Below are 18099 nucleotides of genomic sequence, written 5' to 3' on the forward strand. Positions count from 1 at the left end.
GGCCAGAAATTACTGAATAAAATAAAGAAGTAATAGAATACAATAAAGAATATAGATAAAGAGAAAGAGATATCAGAGTAAAATAAAGAGATAATAGGGGAAGAGAAAGAGTAGATTCAATTATTGTTGGGTATAAAACATGGGACACAATTGTCTAAAGAGAGAGGTATGTATGTTCAAATGTTGTCTTATATGTTAAAAGTTAGGACCAATAAAGTTAGTATCAGTTAAATAATTTCCTAAATTGTGTGTAGGAAACATGTCCTTGGTTCCCAGAGTGAGGAACAGTTTGTGAAGAGACCTAGAACAAGATCAGAAAACAATATACAACAGAGGGTCCTAGCAAGATTCCTATTTTTACCTTTTCCCTGTGGAATTTAATTACGGAGTGCTTAAGACAAAAACCTCCAGAATAAAAAAAAAAAAAAAAAAAAGGCTGAATTAGAAAACCCACTGACAAATAATTCAGAGGGCTATACCTCTCTCCTACCTAAGAAATTCGAGTCTGTAACTAAAAACAAAAAACAGAAAATTAATACCTAGTAAAGAAAAGACAGTCTTTTAAAGTTAGACAGACTTAAGATTACAAATTCAATAACAGTTACAGGGCAGGAGAACAGAGCCACTGCTCTTTGACCTAGTGCTCCCCTGCTGGGGCCTGCTGCTTCCCAGTTTGAATCTACTTACCTAACAAATGATGCTAGGACAGAAAAAATAACTCCCGTTTTAACTCCTCTCCAGAGAGTTTTACAATGCATGACAAAAACAAACAAACAAAACTAAACTAAAACAAACTTTAAAATTTAAATTATGCCCAGTTATAGAGACTCCCAATCTTAAAAATCCAAGACAAAACCAGCATTGACATAAACCCAAATCCTTTAAAAATCTAAGAAAAAACTTAAAACAGCTTGTTTTTAGTTAACAATATGGTTCCATGTCACCATATACAATTGTGGTATTAAAATCAGCTACTCAGTCTACATTTACCCCTAATAATCGACAAGTGCTAGACAAGACATGCTTGTTGGGAGATTATCTTTTGTAAAAATCTAACTAGTTAAAAAAATACCAAAATATCAACAACATAAAATACCTATCATATTTAAAATGTTAACTAGAACAGGGAAACAGGCTGAAAAGACACATGAATTAAATATACACCACAGACATATCAATAGATCGACATTATATGGTTAAGATGATAAAAAAAAGCTTCCCAGTCAAGATCGAAAGACAAGTAGTTAGGTTAGTATACAACAAAAATCTAGTAAGTTATTTCAAAATTTTATTTCCTACCTGACACAAACCATATCACAACTGGTCTCTAATCAAGAGACAAGACAAATTTTATTAAAACAATCAGCCTTTTAAAATCCTAATGCCTCCTGTAAAACAGCTATTGCTCTACACACACACACACACACACACACACAAAGGAACAGTAAATAATTTCATTAGACTTTGTCAAGACAGCAAAAAACCACAAATGCAAGATATATCTTTTTTTTTTTTTTTGAGAGATTTTCATTGTAGGGCGCGTGCGCTCGCCAGACAGACAGAGAGAGACATAGAGACAGAAAGCGAGAAATCACCCCCCCATTACGCTAACTGCTGGTTCCCGCAAGATATGTCTTTAGCAGCTACATTTTTTTTTTTTGGAGAGGTTTTCGCTATAGGGTACGTGCTCTCGCCAGACAGACAGAGAGAGACATAGAGACAGAAAGCGAGAAATCACCCCCCAGGAGGAATGGTCACGCCGCAATCCCTTCTCCTCCATTCTCCTCTTGGGATCTTGGGCACGCACGCACACACGCCCAGCGTGAGTTTTAAGCCACCGGGTCCGGGACACAAACCACGTTCGACTACGTGGGAGTCCAGCGACATAGCCATTACGCTAACTGCTGGTTCCCAACAGCTACATTTTTAAAAAAAATCAAAGAGTAATTGTTTCAATTACAACAGACCAAGACATATGACACATAATTGTCAATACCCAAAACAATAAAAAAAAAATACTGCTTAAAAACCAAAAGACCCAATACTGGCACCCACACAGGTCTTCAAAGTATATTCTAGATGCAAGAAAAAAAAAAAAAAAGACATTAAGCTAATAAATATAAATCCCAAACAAATAAAGATGAGAGGCTACTAGAGCCCCTCAAAAATGAGACACAGGGCTGGCCCTGGCCTTGTCAAACAGTAGGGAAATTCAACATTCTCTCAAGAAACACAGAACTATCAACCCAGTCAGAGGCTTCTGACAGGTCACAATAAAATATCTCTATCAGACAACCCCAAATAGCACAAGACTAAATCTCATCCCCACCTCCAAGAGAGTATTAACACGTAAAATGAGTCCACAAACAGTTCCTACTGGAGTTTATGGGACTTGGCCAAAAAATATAGTAAAAATTAATACAGAAATGCCATTAAAAATTAATAATAATCCCTAATGTAATAAATACAAATTATTCCAAAAAATTCAAATTATAGTTTCTTCTACCTCTTAAATTATTCATCTTCTTAAATCCAACCACATAGCTCAACTTATGCTGCTACCAAACAATTATTAACCACAAAACCCAAAAAACAACAAAAATTTAAGTCCACAAACCAAGTCTATCTTCTACAAACTATTAAAAAAACCAACCAATACATACTCTAAACATACAAAAAAATTCAAAAACTTTTAAACACTAATACTAATGCTTCCATTATAACACAAGAACATTAACCCAAAAGCTAACCTTATAAATTTACTAATTCCACATGAAAAAATAAATATATTAAATCACCAACAAAAAAATTAGACTATTCTTACTTAAACAAATTAAAAAGTAGTACAAAGCAGTTTCAACTTTATATTTTAACTAATATAACTTTAAATCTATAAAAACAAGACATACTTTATAAAATAAAATTAAATCTATATAGTCCTTTCTCACCCATAACAAAACCATAGGAAAATAACAGACAACAACAGGCAGATAGTGGGTTTTTTTGTATGCAAATGCTCTCATAGTCATTGCTAATGAGGCTCACTGCAGGTGTCTAAAGGTCACCATGTTTTTTTTTTAGATTGGCTGCTCTCCACACTTTTATCTGTAGGTCCTTGAAAAACCTCCATATTGTTCTCCTAAGGGACTGTACTAATTTACATTCCCACCAACAGTGTAAGAGACGTCCTTCTTCACCCCTGCCTTACCAGCATAGATGTCTTCTTTTGAGAAATGTCTGTTCAAGTCTTTGGTACCTTTTCAAAATGGGTTATTTGCTTTCTTGCCATTGAGTTACGTTCTTATCATTGATTTCTTTAGATTTTTATACATTTTGAGTATTAACCTCTTACTAGATGTGTGGTTTGCAAATACTTTGATCACATTCTGTAGGTTGTTTTTTTCACTCTGTTGTTTGTAATTCTGTGCTTTGGAAAAACGTTCGGCTTGATTTAATCCTATTTATATGATTTAGTTATATCCAAAAAAATCATTACCCAGACCAATGCGAAGAAGCTTTTCTGTTCTATTTTCTTTTAGTATTTTAATATCTCAGGTGTAGCATGTAATGTTTAATTGGTTTAGAATTGATTTTTATGTATGGTATGAGATAATTGACAGCAGCAGTTTTATATAAAGTTATTTATTAGTTTTATTTTATTTGTCATTAATATTTACTGTTTAATTTGACCAGAGAGAGACAGAGGACAGAGAAAGTAAAATTAGAAAGCAAGTGGCCAGATCCAGGACTGGAATTGCAGTCAACCATGTGGGAGTCCAGCACCTTAACCACCATGCCACTTGCTGGCCCCAAAAGCAGTAGTTTTTTGTTGTTGTTGTTTTTTATTTTATTTATTCATTCATTTATTTTAACAGAGAGAGATGAGAGAGAGAGAGAGAGGAGAGAGAGAAAATGAGAAAGCAAGCTGTCAGGTCCCAGACTTGAACTGTGGCCAGCTATGAGGGAGTATCCAGCACTTTAACCACTATGCCACCTGCTTGGTGGTCCCTTACAGCAGCAGTTTTAATGAAATGGTGGCAATGAAAAGAAGACTCAATTGTAGCAACTTCAGAGGAGAAGATAAATATATCTGGAGAAGAAAATCTCTTCTCAGTTTTTTTTTTTTTTCTGCCACATTCCAGAGGTGTACAAGGAATTCCTTCCTCTATTCTACTCCTATGACCACTGTGACAAGTGACGACAAACTTTTGCCTGAAAACCAAAGTATTTATTCTCTCATATTCCTGGAGACCAGAAATCTGAAATGAACTTTTCTGGGCCAAAATCCAGTGGTCTGCTGGGCATACTCCCCCCAGAGACTTCCTGCAGAGACTAACTCTTGCCTGTAGCATCCCAGTCTTTGCCTTGTATTCACATGACTTCATCTCTTTCCTGTGTGTCGAATTACCTCCTCCTTCTCTCTCAGAAGGACATATATACCCGGATCTAAGGCTCAGATGTATATGGTAGAGATGTCTACTGGTAGAGATCGCATATCAGCACACCCTCAAAGACTTTTTATTCAGAAGATAACATTTACACATTCTAGAAAGTAAGACCAGAGTGGCTGGGGTGCCATTAATTAGCCCAGTGTGTTGCCATGTGGTATTTGGAAGCCTGCAATGTCCCCATCCAAGGTAGACCTTACCCCTAACATATCATCATCGCTTTGCCTCGTATCCCCTGAAGCACTCGTGGGTCACCTCATGGACAACACATGTTTTGAGAATGTAGAGCAGGTCCAAGGCACATCATAGTCAGACCGGCAAAATCTACAAAGACAAGATACTAAAACTGGCAAGAGAGAAACGTCAGGTTACTTACAAAGGTTATCCAATCAGGCTAACCTCAGACCTCTCATCAGAAGCAATGCAAGCAAGGAAAGAATGGGAAAATGTGTTCAAAGTGATAAGTGAAAAACAGTTTCAACCAAGAATACTATACCCAGCAAGATTATCCTTCATATGGAAAGAAAGGATAAAAACATTCTCAGATAAACAAGACCTGAATGAATTTGCCAGTAGCAGATTCACTCTTCAAGAAGTTCTGGAAGGAGTGCTCTACCAGGAAAACTAAAGACACAAACAGAAATAAGAGAACAAAAGGCAACCAAGAAAATGACTAATTTAATTCTAGGGACAAGAAATGTCAATAATAACATTGAATGTTAACGTGTAGGATTTAAATGGAAAGATTGGACCACAGTAACACTGCATACTTAGCAGAAGAGAATTCGAACATAAGACTGAAATAGCGAAATAGAATTCTATGACTTTTGAGTGAAACATTACTGATTTTTTTTACTACGCTTTGTTTTCCCAATTTAAGCATTTTACTTTCTTTTGAGTTGTTGATAGGTTCAGCATTTGTTAAAATATTTTTCTTGTTTGTTTCTTTAAATGGAAACAAACGTTTCTTCCTTCCTGAACCCTCTGGATTTGGGAAAGATTTGGGAATATTCTTATTTTGTGGCAGAAGGGTTATTTGCATAAGTTCAATAATGCTTGCTGCATTGAATCAAAACTTGGAAATAATTATTAGTGGACAGACCTTTGACTGAAGTGTCACATCTGAAGATTAATCAGAAAACTGCGGAACTAAGGTAGAACTCAAGAAAGTCAACAGAAGCTCTTAGAAAGATGGCCTGGCACCATAAATAGTTCTGCCTGGCAGAGAGGATTAGAGAAGAAATATGAAAGAATTTGTAACAAAATAACCTGGACTTTTCAGCCCAGCATTGTAATCAGTAGAGATTGCAAAAGAGCAACCACACCAGAGGATTATCTTGAGAAAGACTTTGAAGGAAGAAAAAGAGACTGATCTTTGCTAGCAGATGGTTTATCACAGAATACTTGGTAGACAGGGCTGAACTGAGAAGGTTTATGTATGACTTGTGTGCTGGGCATTTGCTTTTCAATAATTTCAGTAGTTGACCTGTAAATATTTTCTTGAAAATATTTAAAACCATACTGTCTCTGTTGTTATAGAGCCACAAACAAAAGTATTAGAAATATTTTGAACATTACCTTTAAAATTCAGTACTTTGAAATGTTTAAAGCTATTAACTGTCAAGAACTATGGAGTATGAGCTAAATTTTTTTGATATGTAAAGTAAATGTTTGTGGAAAAATTAATTAATGAAAAAAAAATACTCCCTGCCAGTGAGGCGAACTGCAAATGTGTGATTCCATGCTTGTTCACACATTTTATGCCATCCAATGAGTTCAAGCCGTTATAATATAGAAAATAAAGCAGTTAAACGATGGGTGAAAACGAAGAAAGAGAAGAAAATGCAGAGCGGGTGTGTAAAACAGAGAAAAGAGAACAAAAGGTGACCGAATAGACTGGAAACATACCTGAGTATTTACAGCTGATGAAGACATATTCAGAACCATGCCAGACTCTTGAGGGCCAGCAGGTGGCGTGGTGGTTAAAGGTGCTGGATTCCCACATGGCCAATGCAGTTCGAGTCCTGGACCTAGTGGCTTGCTTTCTCACTTTCCCCCTCTCTCTGTCTCTCTCTGATCAAATTGGATAATAATAATAATAAATAAAGTTAAATGAAAATTTTCAAAAAAAACAATTGCCAACTCTCAAAAGAAAACAGTAACTGCCTGGTTTTATTTAAAAAGAAAAAAAGCAGTCACAACAAACTAACAAGCAATTTAAAACTGGGCAAAATGCATGAATGACTTCTCTTTAAATACATGAATAGCCAATAAGCACATGGAACGATGCTCAGCACCACTAATCAATCATTAGGAAAACGCAAATTAAGGCCGTAATATGAGCACAGCATGTTGTATACCTGAAATATATATTACCTAAAAGAAAAATAAAGCTGGCCAACCACAATGAGATACCACTTCACACCTATTATGAAAGCCGTTATCACAAAAAGAGAAAAGAAATGACAAGTGTTGATGAGGACGTGCAGACGTTCCATCTCCGGTGAGAGGCTGCAATCAGACAGTTGCTACACTCTGGGGGTGGTGGTTGGTTCCTCCTGCAACCCCTTTTTGTCCGCTATCTCAGAATCTTGGGTAAGCAAACACGCCTTCCTGGCATGATTTCCCAGCCACTGGGCCAGAACTTGAACCATGCTACAGAAAGCAATGTGGCCGTTCTGTTCATGCTATCTTAATAATGCGCTAAGAACATGCATGCATAAAGCTCTGCCCCATTTTCCCCGGTTTCCGATCTGTGGTTGGCCATGTGGGAGTCAACGCCTTAGTCATCACGTTTCCTGCTGGCTCCGAATGGCACATGTTTTATTGCATATTTAGCCAAAACAACAACAAAAAGAAGCCAAACACTTGGAGAGCCACTTTTCCAAAAAGAAAAACTAAAGACTATGGCAGGGACCACAGGAAAGCATGTTCCCCCTCACTCCCGTTACGATATTACAGACTCGGCCCAGGCACGCTGCTGTGTGCGGCTGACACCGGCTCGGCAGGCTGGCCACCTGGAGGCCAGCTTGGATCCCGTCAAAAGTCCCAGCGCAGCGGTGAGCGCAGGTTATGCCAGGAGCCCCGGAGGCTGGCCTGGACAGCCAAGGAGGACTCTGTCCAACAAAAAGAAAATGGCAGTGGTGATGTCACCTCTCTTTCCAGCTGGGAGGCTGAAGCTGGAGGATCATAACAGCAAGAACTTTTCTACTGTGGAAGGGGCTAAAAAAAAAGGAAGCAAAAAGGTAAAAGAAGATACAGATTAAGGCCACAGTGAAATTTTTACAACTCCTGGTACGTGCGCGTGCTGGCCAGGATTTAGCGGCCAGAGCTCACGTGCGCTGCCGTGGGGCACACCACGCTGCAGCCACCTTGGAGAACACTCTGACAACGTCGCAGAAATTGGAACTCACGCCTCCCATGGTGACCGAGTGCCGGCTCCTGAACACTCCCCAAACGAAACGACGACCGTGCTGACACAGAAGCCGGCGGGCCGAGGCTCACAGCAGCTCTGCTCCTCTGTCGCCAAAACGCGGAAACCATGTCCCTGCGCCTGAGCCGGTTGGTGCGCAAACAGGGGAACCGGAAACCTGGCGTCCCTCCCATGACGACGGAAAGGGACGCTGTTCTGTGAGGCCCGAGCACGTGAAAGAGCCTGAAGGCGTGACGCCAGGAGAATGGGGCCAGACCTAGAGGCAGCGCTGAGCTGGAGATCCGGGGAGCCGAACACACAGCTTCCCACGAATTTGCACTCGGGTTCTTTGGAAATGGCCCATCCTCAGTGACAGGCGAAAAGCAGGTGTTTCTCTGCGGAACTGCTCTCTGTCTGGGCGCCTCAGTGACAGGCGAAAAGCAGGTGTTTCTGTGCGAACTGCTCGTCTGTCTGGGCGGGACCTTAACAGGGGGTACGCGGCCCCACACAGAATAACGTGTGAATGGGGAGGAGGCTCCTACCCGCTCCTGGGGTCCACGGTCTCTCCCTTCACATGAAGATGTCACGTGGCTCTCCTGGGACACGTCATGGAATGCATGCACGTCAGTGTGCTAGGGCCCAGGACGGAAAGTTCCCACCCCAGTGCTTAAAGGCCCAGGGTCCTAGACACAGGCGAAGTCCCCGGTGACCACGGGTCTGAAGCCGACTGTGCGCGATTGGAGAGATGCGGGCTGTGGGTGGCAGCACCTCAAGGTTAAAGACGGTCAGTGGCCCCTCTCGTCTCCGGTCCCACCGCACATGGATGCTCCCTGGGCTTGCTGCACCCCTGGATGGACGGCTGCTGCCTCCACCTCAGCCCAGACACCCTCCCCCTGTGAGTCCCAGACACTCACTCAGACCCTGCAGAATCCCATGTCCTGCAGGACCCACCACCCAATGGGTCTAGACGAAGCCCTGACTCTCCAGGGCATGGCCAGGAGGGCCCAGCTCCCTGGTGGACACAGTGGTGCACAGAGCAGCAGCTCAGAGAGGGAGGACCTTAGACCCTCATGCACATTCCTGCCCTGTATTCCCCAGAGGTTCTGGTCCTGGTCCAGGCTCCAGGTCAGAGAGCGCCTGGGATGGGGCAGGGTGGTCTTGGGGCTTCCCTCTCCTCACTGGGCGAGTCTCTGGTGTCTCTGGCAATGGGGTTGGGCCATCTCTGTGCAAACGGGAACGAGGTTAGATGCCTGGGTTCTGAGTTTCCTCTTGTCTAAGGCCAAGGCCTGGAGCTCCTCCCCGGCTTCCGTGGGTCCCAGCCCTGCCCCTGCCGTCGCCTTCCCCTCTGCTCACACAGGAAGCCCAGGGACCTCAGCTCCGAGATGCGGCCTCCGCTGCTGCCGCTGACCCCGCTTTGGGCAGGGGGGGGGGCAGAGCCCGGGTGGGGGCAGGGCCGGGCTGACCCTCCTTTCCCCACAGGGTCCCTGGCTCAGGATGACAGATTCTGGCTGGACGTGCCTGAGTCGGTGACAGTGCAGGAGGGCCTGTGCGTCACTGTGCCCTGCTCCTTCTCCTCCTCCTGGGGCATCTCTTCAAACCTACTCCCTGCTTATGGCTACTGGTTTCGGGCCGGGGCTGATATAAATCGGGACACCCCAGTGGCCACCAACGACCAGAATCGAGCAGTGCAAAAGGACACCCAGGGCCGATTCCAGGTTCTTGGGGACCCCACAACCCTCAACTGCTCCCTGAGCATCAGAGACGCGCGGAGGTCGGACAGTGGTTCGTACGTTTTTCGTGTGGAGAGCAGATGTAAGAAGACGACTTTCAGTAATAAGTTCTTTCTGCACGTGACGGGTGAGGCATGGGCCCCAGGGGTGGCCACCAGGGCCAGGGCTGGGCTGGGCTGGAGCCCATCCTGGGAGGGGTTGGGGTAAAACCTGTCTGGCTGAGGCTAGGCCGGACCAGAGCCTCCACCTCCCTGGGCCCCAGGATCGCCCAGTCCTCAGGGCTCACCCTCACCCCAGTGCCCCAGGATCTGGGCACCAAAGGCACTTGCCAGGTGAAGCTCCCAGGAGCTGGTGTTACACGGACGCAGCTGTGTAGCTCTGTGAACCCTGCCAGTGCCAGCCCAGATATCTGGGTCCCTACAGGTGCAGGGGGACAGGAAAACATGGTCTGGGGACGCTTGGTGGCTGAGTAGACACCCTGGAAGAAAACAGCTATATCTGTTGTACTGCTGTGCGTCCCACCCAGGGGCGGGCAAATCTACTACGCATCCTCAGCTCCCACTGAAGAGGGACTCCCCTCTTCCTGTCTTAGCTGCCCCTCAGAACCAACCATCGAGGACCCCCAAGTAGACGGCACAGGCAGAGGTGAACCCCCTCCGTGAGGTGTTCCTGCACTCGGGGTCACCTGGGTGTTGAGTTCCGGTGGTTACAGGACAGCCCTGTGGTCACTCACAGGCAGCCCCTATCACACAACCTCCGATATTTGGGTGGCGACGTCTATAGGTGGCTCAGAATTCCCTCCCTGCCCTTCCCAAATAACACTCCTCACCTCCATCCAGCTTCCAGGCACCCGGGGGACATTTCATATCGCCTTTCCTTTGGGGAGCAGTGCTGGGAAGGCGGCTGGGCTCAGCACTATTCCGCCCAGGCCGCTTAGAGAAGCTTCTGGTTCACAGCAAAATCCAGTGAACAGAGTTCTCACCTCCCTGCCTCCGTTTCCAACACCAGGGGGCGTGCTGGCGCCCACCGGTGAGCCTCCACTAACAGACCATGGGCTCAGGTCCACAGGGTACATGAGGGTGAGTCACGCTTCCACTGTGCACTCCACCGGGCTTGGCGAAAAGTGTCATGGCCGACGCCCACCCTAACGGTGCCATATAGAATAGTGGCACTGTCTCAAACATCTCTTTGGGGCATCTTTGTTTAATTTTAAGAATTATAACATTTATTTAAATTTATTTATTATTATTAATTGAATTCACTATAGAGCACTTACACTCACCAGAGAGAAAGAGGGAGTGAGAAAGAAAGCCACCAGGTCCAGGACTCAAACCATGGTCAGCCATGTGGGAGTCCAGTATCTTAACTACCATGTCAACTGCTGGCTCCACTTTGGGGCATTTTCTTACTGTCACTCTCTCAGCCTGTAGCCCTGACCCTGCCCATACTTCAGTGCTCGTTCCTCTGCTCTGCCTCCATGGTAATGGTATCGGGTCACCTCGGTGGACAGGGATGGCTCTCACAATGACGATCAACAAACTGTTGACAGGTCAGGCCCAGGGACACATGCCAGCTGTGGGTGCTGGGATCCTGGAAGGCATGGCCGGGCTGTGACAGGAGAGCGTGAGGGTCTGTCCTGAACAGCCACGAACCGCCTCCCTGCCTCAGCCTGAATGAAAAGGACCACCTTTGGCCCTGAGTGATGGGGCCAGTGGGGGCCATGACGGGAGACTCAGAAACCCTCCCTGGAGGGAAGAGGAATGGGTCAGTCAGTGTCCCCTGCTGCTCTGTCTCAGTCTCTGTCTCTCCCTGGAGTCCCACTGAGCCAAGCCTGGGTCTAGGAAGGGGAGGAGCCCAGGTCCTTCTGACATGGAGTTTGCTGGGAAGCAGTCGGAAGGGCTGCAGAGGTGCCAGGTGGACGGTGTCCCTCGTCCCTCAGTTCTGGATGAGGATCGGAGGACCTAGGGCTGAGCCCCATTTCAGACGTGAGGGGCGGCCCCCTCTACATGCTACATGCTGGAGAGGACCAGGTCTGTTTATCAGGGTGAGCGTTCATCCTGGCCTCTCCTGTCTGCAGGGGACCAAGGGACAAGCAGAGGAACAGGAGTGGCTCTGGGGGCCGTCGGGGGAGCCGGGGTCACGGCCCTGCTTGCCGTCGGCCTCTGTCTCATCTTCTTCATGTGAGTATTGGCTCCGGGTCAGGTGACGGCCAGAGGTGGAGAAGAGGGACTGGTCTTGGGAGGGCGGAGGTGGCGGCGGGTGTCATGAGGACCTGGAGCGAGGGCAGGTGCGGTGGTGTGGAGAACAGGCCTGTAGCTGCTGGGCCCGGCACGGGTCTGTCCCCAGGCCGAGAACTCAAACGTCTGGGAAACAGGGCACAGAGGACCTTGTTACAGAGTCTCGTCAGGCAGTCTCCTGGGCTAGTCCCACCCTCCACCTGCCAGTCACTCATGCAGGGTCATGACTGTGACCCCCACGGTTGGACACACCAGGCTCAAAGGCCCTGTGTCTCCCGTCAGAGTGAAGACCCACAGGAAGAAAGCAGCCGGCAGAGCGGTGGGCGTGAGTGACAGCCACCCTGCTGATGGGCCAGCCTGCCTGGTGAGTGACCTGGGCAGGACCCTGGAACCCAGGCTGCCCTCCGGGCACCTCCCCGAGGCTGCCCACAGCCATACTCCATTCGGCAAGTCCAGAACTAAGCTTGTCACTTCCCTCTGGGTTTGTAATGCAGGTCGTGCTATTACTCGGGTGTGGCCAGGCCAGATCAGGGGGCAGGTGCCATGGGCAAGACAGTTCACTCGCAGTCCCAGAGGGGGCACGTGGCACCATGCAGGGACACCCGGGGAAGCACGGGCTCAGTCAGGAGGCAGAGGGAGTGGGGAAAGGTGGGCGCGGGCCTTTCTGGTGGCCCTCAGGAGGGACTGGGGAGACAGCAAGCAGGCTAAGCAGGTGTGGGACCGGGGACCCGGATCGGCAGGCGCGGTCAGCAGGGCTCGCTCCAGGTGCCTGGCCCCGAGGTTTAGGGCAGGAGGACAGTGGCCTGGACTGGAAGGTGCCGTGAAAGAAGTGGCTGGGCTGTGGCCTTCGCTGTGTCCGGCTGCGTACGAAGGACCGCGTGCACGTGAAGACCAGGCCGTTCCAGCGCCGGAACCGTGTAGCCTCTGGGCGGGCAGACTGGCCAGGGTGGAGGAGAGCCCTGGATCCACCCATCAGAACACGTTTAGCGCACTCCCGACCTCGCTCCTGCTGGCCTCTCCTCCTCGCCGAGGGCACTCCTGTCCCCACTCCCCAGCAGAGACTGGCCCTATGGCCCCCCAGCCTCTCAGCGCATTCCTCTGCCGCACATGAACGGAGCGTGGCCGTGCTTCCCCTGAACACGCTGCACACAGCCCTCCCTCTGAGCCGAGCCCCTCTGACCCCTTCCTGCATGAGTCCCCGCCACAGTCTCTCCCGGGCAGCCACCTGCACTGCCTGCCTAGAAGGCCGTCCTTGTCGCCGGCCCTGGTTTCACATGTGAGGCTTCTCCAGTCGGCCTCAGGGTAAGGCACAGCCCGGACTCTCCTACACTTGGGTCAGGGAGATGCGGAGAAAGCACAGGAACACTGGGAAGGGGAAGGACGGCCGGAGTGCAGGCCGGCTCCCGCTGGCTGAGGGAGACGGCGCTTCAAGGGGGAGGGAAGGCCATCCGTCTCAGGTGCTGGCAAGTCTGGGAGAGCCCGTGGAACCACCACGTGAGGGTGACTCAGTGGCATCACCGCCGATCTCGACCGCCGATCTCGACGAACGCAGAGCTGGGAGCCTGGTGGGAGAAGATGTCCAGATGGGCCAGGGCTCAGCACAGAATAAGGGGAGAGAGTGGTGGGGCCGGCACGGGGCATGGTGATTAAGGCGTTGCACTCCCACAAGACTGACTGCGGTTCGAATCCTGGATCTGGTGACTTGCTTTCTCTCTCGCCCCACCCCTCTCTTTCTCTCTGGTGAGTACATATACCATATAGAAAATCAAATAATAATAAACAAATAAAATAAAATATCGGGTCATCGGAAAAGTCCTGACGGATTTTTCTATGCAAATATGTGTCACGACTTTCCTGACAACCCAATATATTAGAGAGTAAGAAGTGACGAGGAAGAAAAATACACTCGGGGCTAGGAAGCATTGTCGGGGGAGAGGTTAACAGGTTGGACTCAAGGAAGGAAAGAGGAAGTCCTCTGTGAGACACTGCATTTGGGTGACTTAAAGGAGGTGATGGAGGAACCCTGGACAGCTACAGGGGAAATATGACAGAGGGATCAGCGAGGGTAGGCATCTTGGGTCCGTGCAACTGGGAAGAAACAGGAGAGATCTTTAGATCCAACACGCATTTTAAAATCCTGCATTAACAGGGTCACTTGTCTTGAAACGTGGCTATAAAACCTCCCTCTTCCCAAGAGAGCCCCTGAATGTTCATCATGTCATTGCTGGAGAAATTAACCTACTGCTCCTTCCCCTAGTCTCTCATCCCTCCCACACTGGAGGTCACGGCCCACCTCCGCTTTGCTCCCTTCCTGTGTATCCAGCCCCTGGCACAAAGAAGGACTCAGTTCTGGGGTTGAGTTCAGGATCAAAAGTGTGAAGGGCCAGCAGGTGGCAGAGTGGTTAAGGCACTGGGTTTCCACCTGGTCGACTCCGCAGTTCAAGTCCTGAACCTGGTGGCTTAAAAATCACACCAGACACGTGTGTATCCATGTCCCAAACTCCAAGAGGAAACGGGATCGTGGCATGGCCATTAGCCCTGGGGGCTGAGTTCTCACTTCCCCTCCCTCTCTATTTCTTTCTAGTGAGGTCGTATAATCTACGGGTGGGGGAAGAGAGAGCGAGAGAGAAGGGTGACTCTAGGAAGTAGCTAACTTCTCTCTTTCTTTGGAGAGGCTTTCGCTTTAGGGCACGTGCGCTCGCCAGACATATCCCTCCCATACTGGAGGTCACGGCCCACCTCCACTTTGCTCCCTTCCTGGGTATCCAGCCCCTGGCACAAAGGAGGACTCAGTTCTGGGGTTGAGTTCAGGATCAAAAGTGTGAAGGGCCAGCAGGTGGCAGAGTGGTTAAGGCACTGGGTTTCCACCTGGTCGACTCCGCAGTTCAAGTCCTGAACCTGGTGGCTTAAAAATCACATCAGACACGTGTGTATGCATGTCCCCAACTCCAAGAGGAGAAGGGACCGTGGCATGGCCATTAGCCCTGGGGGCTGAGTTCTCACTTCCCCTTCCTCTCTGTTCCTCTCTGGTGAGCTCCTGTAATCTATAGGGAAATAAAAAGAGAGAACAAGAGAGAAGTGTGACTCTAGGAAGTAATTAACTTCTCTAAGACTTAGCTTTCCTGTCTGTAGAAAGAGTAAAAGAATAGTATTTCCCAATAAGTTTGTATGAGTGGTCACTAGAATCGAAAGTCCACCAGGCAGTGTGGCAGCTGTTGGGTAACTGAGTAAGTGGCGCCTCAGGAAACAGCTGATGACAGGAAAAGTGAACCAATGTCCTGTCAGAATCCAGAGCACTTCATGGACCCTCGCTGCCATCTCCCACTCTCCACACCCACTGCTCTGCTCTGACCCCCTTCTTTTCTCTCCATGCAGGGACATCAGCAAGAGTACAAATTACATGGTCTCTCTGAACCCCCAAGCTCTTCAGAGGCCTCCCCCACCTTGGACATGGAGCAGGAGCTCCATTATGCCTCCCTCAGTTTTCATGGGATGACGCCCCAGGAGGGCACCAGCACCGAATACTCGGAGATCAGGACCCAGTGAGCAACCGACAGGAGCACTGGTTACACCCAGAGCCCTCTTTCCAGCAGCTGGGCTCAGAGGCCCATGCTTGGAGATGAAATGTCCCCATTCCATGGACAATGGCTCTGTCAAGCACCCCACGTGTTTCCTGCCACATTGAAATCATCTTAGACTTCACAACCAGAGAGACCTGGGGTCGAATTTGCTCTTTTGTTTACTGAGAGAACGACATCGAGTGAGCCACGTTCCCCTCCACGTCTTGGTTTTCTGCTCTTTAATGGGTGTAAGAAGTACCACATCTTAGGGCTACGGAGAGGATTAAATAAAGGTACCTATGGAAGGCCCGGCACAAGTCCCGGTGTGTAACTGAGTTGGGTGCATACTGAAAGTCTGGTTTCCTTTCCCATAAACAGGAAGACTTTGGTGACATTTGGTCAGAGGCTCAGGGTGTCCAGTCCCAGAAACAGTGTCAGCCACCTGCCAGTCTCCCCACTGCTCAAAACCCTGCTATGTGTGGCTTCCCGGGCTTGCCGTCCATCATCTCTCTCCACTCCTGAATCTCCCCTTTCTGTCCCAACTGTCTCCTACTCGGGTTTTCCAAATCCTTTATGTCCTGCTATGGGTAAAAACGCATACTAGTATCTACAGGATGTTCTAAAACTCAGAGCGGATCACAGTCAAAATACTTCCCTAATTCCCCAACTATGACATTCCCTGGTTAGAAGGATGGCTTCCCACCACCACCCCCTATAGGCCAGATAGTAAATATTTCAGGTTTTGCAAGCCATAGGGTGTCCGTTGCAACGATTTCACTCTGCCACTGCAGCACAAAGCAGCCACAGACACTCTGCAAAAGAATTAATGTGGCCGTGTTCCACAGAATTTACTTACAAAAACAGGTAGCCCAAAGGCAATAGTCTGCTGACCTCCGGGTGACTTAATATCATCCCATCTACTTCTGCATCCCCAATCCTAACTCACCAAATCTCGAGATGACTAGAGAGAGGGTGAGGGGAAGCAGGAGCTCGCAACCTCCCTCCTGAAAAGTCTAACTAAAGCAATAAAAATGGGCTGACCCATGACCCAGAGGGTAAGAGGACCTGATCTCACATGGCCAACTGCATGGTTCAAGTCCCAGACCTGATGGCTTGAAAACATGCCCCAAAACCTGACAAGATGGATCAATAAAGAAGGGATTGTGGCATGGCCAGGCCCCATTGTGCATGGGAGTGAGTGTTTTCTCTCTCTTCCTCTCTCCCTTTGTCTCTATCTGGCAAGTTCATATGCCCTCTGGTCATTAAAAAATTTTTTTAAGTAGTAAAAACCTGTTCATACAGCAGCATCCTATGATGAGGTGAAGCATCATGCCTTAAGTTCATCATTTAGATAAATAGCATCCTTTAGATAAATGTTTAGCATTTAGATAAACAAACAGAAAGCTATGATGTATGACAACCCCCCAATGCCTTAAACCCTCTCCCGCATCCCCGGAAGGAGCAGCTGAGTCAGACGCCTGTTTCTAATGATGACAGGCCATGTGATACGGATCAGCCTATCTGCTACAAACACTGACAATGACAGTTAGGCTTCCAGTCCAGGCAAGATGGCACCAAGCTACCACACCTCACTACCCCTTCCCCGATCTCAACTACAAGCCTGTAAATGGCCCAAGAGATGACCAAGGAGAACTCTGAAGAGCAGTAAGAAGGCGAGCATGTCTGGGACTCTAAGGTAGAGGAGCAATGCAGTGGGAGAGCATCTCACACCCTCCCCTCATCATCTCCCCTCATCACCTCCCCTTTTCATCCAATAGAGGAAGAGCACTCCACCAGCCTTTCCCAACCCCTGACTAGCAGCAGAGGCACCTGGGCAGGCTACTAGGCTCATCCCATTCCTGGATGGAAGGGGAGCCCCCCCGTGACCACATGGCTGAGCCCAGCATCATCAGAAGTCAATGGCTACAAAGTGCTCTCCTTCCCTGTCAGCTTGAGACACTCCTCTGCTGCACATTGAAGCTCAGGCCATGGGTAGAGCTGGAGAAAGGCATCCAGTCAGTGTCTAATATTCCCGACCCTCAGCTTTTTCCTTTACCAAGTGTGAAGACTAGCCTTCTTTCAGAAGGTTTTGTTTTGTTTTGTTAGTGAGGCTGGGATGAAGCGAGATGGTTAAAGGACCAGTATATAGACCAGAAAGTAGAGGGTCTTGCCAAGCACAACCCCCTTCCTGTGGCTCAGCCCAGTTGGCAGACATTGTCCTGTGGAGAGACCTTAGAAGATGATGAGCAGGAGGGCTGGGAGGAGTCAGGAGAGTGGGCACAACCCACTCCTGACTACCCACTCCTCCCCTTACTCTAGCCATCACTCTCAAGCAGGGCCCTTTTGGGCTAGGGATGAGACCTTAAGCCTTTGAGGTCAGGCCCTTTGGAAGACCTGGGAGATAACTGAGGTAAGGAGAATCCCTGAGGTCAGGACCTTCTGTAGAGCTGGGAGATATCTGAGCTCAATTCAGAATTCTATTTCAGCACCATGGACAGCCCCAGAATCCAGGCTGGCTCTTCCCAGGGACTGGTGTCTAGGAGAACAGAGCATCCCTATGGGGAAGGGGCAGAACCTTCATCAGGCTCCAGTATAGAGGCCGGAGTGGCCTGGGTAAGGACTGTGACATTCTAGGTCAATAATGCTGGTCAAGGCTGTCTGGGTCCCTCCAGGGGTGTCTCCATCGTCAGATGTGGGGTCCTCATTCCTTCT

The 18099-nt window shown here is 48.2% G+C and overlaps 1 protein-coding gene across 1 annotated transcript in view; it reads left to right on the plus strand.

Moving 5' to 3' along the window:
* The window catches only part of LOC102469385 (myeloid cell surface antigen CD33), a 29583-nt gene extending 13886 nt beyond the window's left edge, over nt 1-15697 (plus strand). Inside the window, exons 6-9 of the mRNA XM_027770366.1 lie at nt 9218-9717; nt 11668-11770; nt 12110-12191; nt 15203-15697. Of these exons, the coding sequence (XP_027626167.1) occupies nt 9218-9717; nt 11668-11770; nt 12110-12191; nt 15203-15373 (856 nt within the window). The 3' untranslated portion in view covers nt 15374-15697. The remainder of the gene's footprint in view (nt 1-9217; nt 9718-11667; nt 11771-12109; nt 12192-15202) is intronic.
* The last annotated feature ends 2402 nt before the right edge of the window (nt 15698-18099 follow it).

The sequence above is a fragment of the Tupaia chinensis genome, unplaced genomic scaffold (genome assembly GCF_000334495.1).
Source record: "Tupaia chinensis unplaced genomic scaffold, TupChi_1.0 Scaffold000129_1, whole genome shotgun sequence".
NCBI lineage: Eukaryota > Metazoa > Chordata > Mammalia > Scandentia > Tupaiidae > Tupaia > Tupaia belangeri.